At 45.9% G+C, this 8,188-nt stretch overlaps 1 protein-coding gene across 1 annotated transcript; it reads left to right on the plus strand.

Annotated features, from left to right (window-relative positions):
• Positions 1-5,441: 5,441 nt before the first annotated feature.
• On the plus strand, positions 5,442-7,628 carry LOC119273595. The gene is made up of 2 exons (XM_037554705.1): positions 5,442-7,286; positions 7,362-7,628. Exon 1 carries the CDS (start codon positions 5,808-5,810, stop codon positions 7,137-7,139), a length of 1,332 nt encoding a protein of 443 aa, XP_037410602.1. The 5' UTR covers positions 5,442-5,807; the 3' UTR covers positions 7,140-7,286; positions 7,362-7,628.
• Positions 7,629-8,188: the final 560 nt, after the last annotated feature.

Here is an 8,188-nt window from a genome sequence, read left to right on the forward strand (position 1 = left end):
TCTCTCTCTCTTGTCTACGATTCGGAACCGAACGAACCGACCCCTTGCTATGTGAGTGGCTAGTCTTATTTATAGAGGCCCTGGTCCTCTTCCCAAATGTTGAGCGGGAAGGGATCCAACAATGGCGGGCTAATTTGAAGGGGGGCAGTGAGTACACTTATCCTGACAAAAGCAGTCTCCGCCTGCCAAAGGCTCTGGTGATGACGCCGTGCTGGGCTCCATGGTGACCTCCGTCTCGTAGTCCTCCTGGTCTTGGTCTCATTGCACCGAAGTGGCAACCTTTGCCTGATGCCTCGGTACTCCGCGGCTGCGCTTGCCCCCTTTGCACCAAAGAGGAAAGAAGGACGCTGCGCGCGCTGGCGCCCGCCTGGCACCCTGAGTCGTCACGGCTTACGTCATGGGCACCTCGTGAGGTACCCCTCCTTGAGCTCTCCGCCTCCCCGCGAGCCAGCCTGATGAGGCTGCGCCTGAGGATGCGCCGTGTCGTCCGCCTCGCGAGGGTCTTGAGTCTTGTGTTGATGAAGATGGGCCATGTTGGGCCCCCACTTGAGCCACGCCGCAGGCCGCAGGCAGGCAAGTCTAGGGACCCCCATTCCCAGAACGCCGGCAGTCTCTGAGGAATTTGTTCTGACTGAGGAGTTAGGAATTCGCCAGTGCGGATTGCCTACACAATGAGAAACATGATAGCCCTGAGGATTTCGCCACTCAAAATTCTGACTGTTGCTGTGCTATGCACCAACTGTCCCAAAATATCTATCCACCTAACGGTCTTATCATTGAAGGGCATTTATGTCTTATCATGTCGGGCTACTCCCTAGGCTATAAATAGCCGGCCCCCTACAACCACTAGCTGGTTGGCTGCTCCGAGAGAAACTGACACTTGTCATTTGAGAGCATCCTATCCTCCGAGGACTTTGAGCGAAAATCATCAAGTGAGGAAAACCCAAACCCAAACACCTACAAACCCCAAGTGATTGAGCATCACTGAAGAGATTGATCCTGCGTGGATCTGACGCTTGTTACCTTTGAAGACTGTGCTTCTTCCAAACGGTTATGCGTCATGGTCTAGAGCATCCAAGAGGAAGTGTGGATCGCCGAGTGACCAAATTGTGAAGGTTCGGAAGTCACCTGAAGACTTACCATGAGTGATTGAGCGAGTCTGTGTGACCTTAGCTCAAGGAGAATATGGTGAGGACTGAGTGTCCTGAGCTGCGTGTTCAGGACTGGGTGTCCGGGACTGTGTGTCCTTAGGTTTGATTACCTAGCCGCCCTAACCAGACATACAACTGAGACAGCAGTTGGAACTGGTCTACCAAATCATTGTCTTCACCAAGCTTACTGGTTCTATTTCCTCAACTTTTTCATTTCCTCATAACTGTGTTGTGTGCTTGTTCATATCTGTGTTTGAAGACTTTGACTGAAGATTTTCTCAATTTCCTCAGTTCAATTTCTTCAATCTGTTTGTCTTCATCCTGTGTTATCCTGTGCTTACGCTTTCTGTACTCTGTGCCTGTCTTCATTTCATCATGATGACTATGCTTGTGTTCTGTTATGTTTACTTCTGAGTACTTATTCTGCTGCTAGTAGTTCTTTGCTGAGGAATTTCCTCACCTGCAAATTCCTCAGTGAAGAATTCATAAAAATTGTCTATTCACCCCTCCCCCCCTAGTCGATATAACGCACTTTCACCAGTTGTGCTGGATTAAGATCGCCCTCAGGCTTGCCCTTGGTGGCGTCATAGCAGCCCATGGTCTGAAACCAGTACACTGCTCTCGTGCGCTACCTCTTATATTGCGCCCCCTTAAAGGCAGGCGGCTTCAGATGCGCAGCAAAACCACTCGGAGTAAATTGCCTATAATCAGGTTTTTTGATTGTTGTAAAAATGAGCAAACTACTACGAGATTTAATCCGAATAAATAGGAAATAGATCATGACAGCAATAACAAAGATTAAACTAATCATGCGAACTAGCATAGTAGATGAACAGATCACATCTAGGGCACATACTAGAAACATGAATTCTACCACGATCTCGAACAAGAAGGATAGAATAACATACGGTGCAGCGGGTGCAGCACCGCCGGCGTTGACATTGTCGCCCATGTTGTCGAGGATGAGGTTGCCGAGGTCGGGGAAGAAGTCGTCGTTCGCGAAGTCGTCGCTGCCAGCAGTCGCACGAGTGCGCTCCACAAAAACCTTATCGCCCCTCTCCCGTACAGGATCAGGAGAGGCGGGGTTCCGAAGGCCTGCTGTCCCTTCTTCCGGTGCACGCCGAAATGAGGGATGGAGAAGACTTGCTTGGCGGCACAATGATCTGGAACGGTGGTGAGAAACCAAACAAAGTGGCGGCGGCTAGGGTAGACGTCTGCCTGACTATATAGTGCGGGCCGGGTAGGTCGTGGGAGTAAACCCCACGTCCGAGTCGTCATGGTCCAAAAGAATCGGAAACGGTTTAGTAATTAACGTGTCCATTAATTATTAATTAATGACTCATTAATTTTTCCCAAGCAGCAAAAATATAGACAACGTGCATAGCTCTGTCCTCGGCTCGGCTCAATCCCGCAACCCGCGACGCGTCGTGACGAGGCGTGGCGAGGAGGAGGAGCGCGCGTGTAGGTCTCCTCTTCTCATGCTCATACAAGTGGTAGAAGAGCTCACCTTATAAAGAGGTACAACTCTCTCTCTCTCTCAACTTTCGGGTTGGGACTAAACTTTAGTCTCACTCACTCCACTCACATGTGTGCATGAATGGGCCAAGAGAATTTCAGAATTTTAGTTGGGCTTTGGGTCAAAGGCCTACTAGCAAAATTCCAACACTGGCGGGGTGCGTTCTCGGGTGTACCCAGCGGTTTTCTAGCGATTTGATTCCTGGTCAACTCTTCAGTTTGTTGGTGGTGGGTTGTTTCTACACGCTGCATGCATGCATGATGCTATTGATGATGTAACCACGTGAATGCTCTGGTCATTTCCGGTATTCTCTCCATAACATGTGTTCCTTCATCTGCGGAGGATTATGTAACTTTCCATGGATAGACTTCCACCGCCCACCACTCACCGCTCCATTGTCGCCGCTCTACAAGCTATAAATGGATCTCCTCCGTGTCCCTCCATTAGCATCGTCTCCACGGCCCTTGCTCGTTCTTCATCGAAGTTGTGTTCTTCTATTTCTTTTCACGCGCCACAATCAAGTCATATGGGGAGCATGTAAGGTTGATCTTGATGGTGTCCAACTGCTCACCAGGAAGGCCGTCCCATGGGGAGCGCCGCCTGTCTCTCCCGAGGCACGCGGCCTGTCCCCTCGAGCGTTTGGTCCTCCGTGCCTTTGCCATTATCGGGGGCGCGAGCCCCCTCTCCCTCAGCCTCACGGTATGTGGGACACGCTGTGTACCTCGCCTCGCACCTCTAGACGTCGCCCTATTCTATCTTTCCTGGGGAATTTGAGGATTTGCCACGCCTTTAATTACACTTTAAGGATTTGCCCCCGTTTACCCTGAAACTGAGGATTTGCCACGCATTTGCTGTAATCTTGAGGATTTGCCCCCGACGAGACGGGCCACAGCAAAATGACCAACAAGCCCTCGTGTTGATCTACGTGAGAGGCAGCCAACCCCGATCGTTCTGTCCCAGATATCACGCTCGTCTGATACGATTTGGGTGGGTGCGGCGAAGGCGACCTCGATCTCCACCACGACGGCGGCGGCGCCGGCGGCTGCAACCTGGTAAGATGTGCCACTATATGCCATTCCTTCGACCGTCACCTGCTCCCCCAAGGTCGTTGTTCCTCTAGTGCAACATGTCAATACGTCCACCTTTTGCCTTAGTATGAGTCTGAACCAACTCCCAGATTTATCCCTAAAACATAGTTGATCAACAAACTCCAAAAAAATCATCTCCAGATTTTTTGCAAATTCAGAGTCCTGCCATTAGTTTCCACTTGATTGTTAATGTTAAGAAACCTGAAGATAAAATAAAAGCCATTAGGCACCTGTTGAATAAACATGTAAAGAGAATAACAAGTTTGTTGCAGAGCATGTACGGTTGATCTGTGGAGGATGGATGCTATGGATGATGGCCCTAATATGGGTGCTGAGGATATTGCTCTGAAGATACAAAGGTGAGAATGATACTATATCCGCATTTCCGTCAATGAACAACCTAACCGTAAACTTCGAATATTTCACTGTAGGGTGAAGCAGCCTGTTCATGTTAACATTAAAGTTAGAGTTCTTCCATATCGGGCCATGCTTGCTGATGGCGCCGAGGAACAAATGGAGCGGCAGGATATTGAAATGCAGATTAGATGGAAGGGGCTCACTTTAAACAAATTTGCATACGACTTGAGCCAATACATACCATGGGGCCCATGGCAGGAGGTGCATCTGTTTGGCTATGATACGGATTCTGATGAGGAATGCAGACTGTTTAGCACCAAGCAATTGAGAAGCCATTTGCTTGACCATATGTGGGGAGAGGAAGAAAAGGTGAAGATGCTAGTTGAGGTGCATACAAAACCTGCTAAGAAATCTGCCGCGAAGAGAGCTAACAAGCCTACTAAGGAACCAGCTGCTAAGAAACCTAAGAAGGCACCTGTTGAGAAGGCACCTAAAATCCTAAAATCAGCTATGGATGATGTACTATGCAGTGCTACATCATCTGTGGTTGTGGACAATGCGAATGAGGAAGCACTTGAGGTTGTTCAATCAATGGCGAGTCAAACAAGTGCTTTTGTTGACAATGATATTAACTTTGCAACATGTGATGTTGTTCAACCCAATATGCCATCAATTTCTAACATTGCTGAAAGCAATGAGCAATGCGGGTTTTCGGTGGTGTTGGACATAGAACCACCAATTGATTGGAGCCTAATTGAGATTGCTCCTCCAAATGAAGATGAAGTGGATGTTCCAGTTACAGAGGAGAATATGTGTGATTTTCTAGGTATCGAGGAGGATGAGACACATGAAGCACCTTCTTCACCACCTAGTGAAGATGCGTATCTCACTGATGAGGAGGACCAACAACTATTAACTGAGGCTGCTATTCCTGTTGATGACAAGATAGCTCAAGAGGAGGAGATTGCATATGACAAAGAGAACCCTCGTATGTATGTAGGTGCCTTGTTTCCTTCAATGGAAGAGTTCAGGATGGCAATAAAACAATATGCCATTAACAATGAAATTGACATATGGGGATATAAAACAGACAAAAAAAGATATCTCGGACTATGCAGAGGCATCAAGTGTCCATGGAGAATAACTGCTCGTTTAAGGGCTGATAAGAAAACAATAAGGGTACTAAGAACTTTCTTGCTAACAATAACTTCTGTTTCTAGTACTCCAATTCATATTACTTGTCGCAACTTAAGTATGAGTAATATGGATCGGAGGTAGTGATTAATTTTCTTTTATTGAATGCAGTACTATTTCTCATAGGCCATTTGTTTTGTATGGATGCACGTCACTAAGATGAGTAAGAAACACAAGTGTTCTTCGAGTAGCAGAGTAAAAACCACCATGGCAACACAAGGTTGGGTTGAAGCCAAGGCAATGAGTATACTCCAGAATGATCCTACCATAGGATGTAAAGAACTACAAGAGAAACTCGAAGAAACTTATGACATCACCATTGGTTATGATACAGTTTGGGCGGGTAAATCTAGAGCCTAAAAACAGATTTATGGCACTTTGAAGCAGAGTTTTCAGAATTTGCATAACTTCAAAGCAGAAGTTGAGAAGAGATCTCCAGGGAGCATCGTAGAGGTTGATACCAAGGTAGTAGATGGTAAAGTCCACTTTCACAGATTCTTTATGGCTCTTAAACCTTCCATAGATGGTTTTCTAGCTGGTTGTAGACCATATCTCAGCATAGACTCTACGGCATTGAATGGTAGATGGAGAGGACACTTGGCAGCTTGTACAGCATTAGATGGTCATAACTGGATGTTTCCTGTTGCAATTGGGTTCATTGATGGAGAGACCGAGGAAAACTGGACTTGGTTCATGTCACAACTCAATAGAGCTTTAGGTTCAGTCCCTAACTTAGCTATATGTACAGATGCATGCAAAGGTTTAGAAAATGCTGTCAAAAAGGTTTTTCCTCATGTGGAACAGAGAGAGTGTTTTAGGCACTTGATGGCAAACTTCACAAAAAAATTCAAAGGTGATGTGTTTGGTAGGATGTGGCCTGCTGCTAGGGCATATAGGCCTGAAGTTTTCTCCCATCATATGCAGAAAGTCTTGGTAGCTAGTAGCCGTGTGCATGAATATTTGTCAACCTATCACAGTTTGAAGTGGATGAGATGCAGTTTCAATGCAGACATCAAGTGTGATTATATAAACAACAATCTGGCCGAGTCTTTTAATAACTGGATAAAAGATTATAAAGACTTGCCTGTTGATGAGCTTGCTGACACATATAGAGAATTGTTGATGAAACTAGTATACAAAAGAAGGAGAATTGGGGAGAAATTGAGGGGAAAGATCATTCCTGCTGTTATTCAACAGATTTTCAATAGGACTAGAGGGCTTGGTCATCTAAAAGTTGGAAAATCAGGTAATGGTAGTTGTGAAGTCAGGGACACAAGCAAAAACAGTCTTAGGCATGTTGTGAAGGTTGACAAACATGAATGCACTTGTTTGGAGTGGCAGCACACCGGAAAGCCTTGTGAGCATGCTCTAGTATTTTTGATGGGGAGGAGAAACCCCAAATGGGTAGACTATGTTCATAATTATTTCTCCTTGGACAAGTTTAGGGCAGCTTATGTAGGTGAGATTGAGCCCATGACAGATAGGAGTCAATGGCCTCATGTGGATGTTGGTTTCGACATGGATGCACCGATTGACAAAGGAAGACCGCCTAGAAGGCCTAGAAAGCAGAGGTACAAGAGTGCCCTCGAAGGTGGAAAAGGTGGTCCAAAAAAGAAAGAACCTAAACAATTGGGCAGCCAAAACAGATGCAAAAGATGCAATGAACTAGGTCACAGACAAGCTGGTTTCCCTTTAAATGGTCCCAAAAAAGGTAATTATATAACCAATTATATTTTGCATTACTTTTGTCATGTTATGAATTGTTTCCAGTTATATGCATTTTGTATCATGTTGCAGGAAGAGAAAACAGAGAGCAAGAACATATCCTGCTGAAGATGATGAGCCAGGACCTCAAATTGGTGGTGCTCCTATTGGCACACCCAACAGGCAAATTGGTGGTGCTCCTCTTGGCACACCCAATAGGCAAATGCTTACTATTCCTGCCAGTCTCCATGATAGTCCTAGGCCAGTGACAAGAAGGTAATATACAGTAAAATGATTATTTCATTGCAGTCCAAAGTTGATCTCTCATGTTTACTATTCCACTCTTTATAGGATGCTGGCTATGGCCTTAGATGATGAATCATCAGAGCCAACAGAGATACCTTCAACCTCGCGTGCGAGAAAGTTGACCCCTAAGAGAAAAAGAACGTAGATCAGATCGTGACGTGCTTATGTGGTGAACTAGATGCTATGCCATGTCATTTTTGGGGGCTGAACATGCTATGTCGTGTCCTTTTGTGTCGAACTATGTTTGTTGATTCTTATGTATGGATGTCAGAGTCAGACTATCTATTATTGTAACCAAATGTTTGCACTTGCCATGATTTGTGAAGAAATGCTGTCCAAGTGGTAGCTTGATGATGCACAAATTTTTTGGCCAAAAAATCAAACTACTAAGAAAAGGTTGAAACAATTCCAGAAAATAAAGAGTTTTAAATTGAGCATTATGGGAAAATTTGAGCTCACTTGGCCGAACAGAAATAGATAAACTTAAAAACAGATCATTTCCAGCCTATTTTTGGGTCAAATTTGGCCTAAAATTGAAATTATGCAGGAAACATTGAAACAATTACGGAAAACCATGAATTTCTGGGAGAATTTGAGATCATTTGGCGGAGCACAAATTAGAATATTAAGAAGTACCCAGAATGACAAATCTGAAGCTCACAACTTCAGAAAGTACACAGAACCACAAGTCTGAAGTTCCTTAGATTTGGGAGAGCACGAACCTGTGCAGCAGCTCGGGGAAGGCAGAGCCCATTGCGGCAGCAGCAAGCTCGGCGAGGGTCAGCGGGAGGAAGCAGCAGCTCGGGGAAGGCAGAGCCCATTGCGGCGGCAGCAAGCTCGGCGAGGGTCAGCAGGAGGAAGCAGCAGCTCGG

Source organism: Triticum dicoccoides, chromosome 3A (genome assembly GCF_002162155.2).
Source record: "Triticum dicoccoides isolate Atlit2015 ecotype Zavitan chromosome 3A, WEW_v2.0, whole genome shotgun sequence".
Lineage (NCBI taxonomy): Eukaryota > Viridiplantae > Streptophyta > Magnoliopsida > Poales > Poaceae > Triticum > Triticum dicoccoides.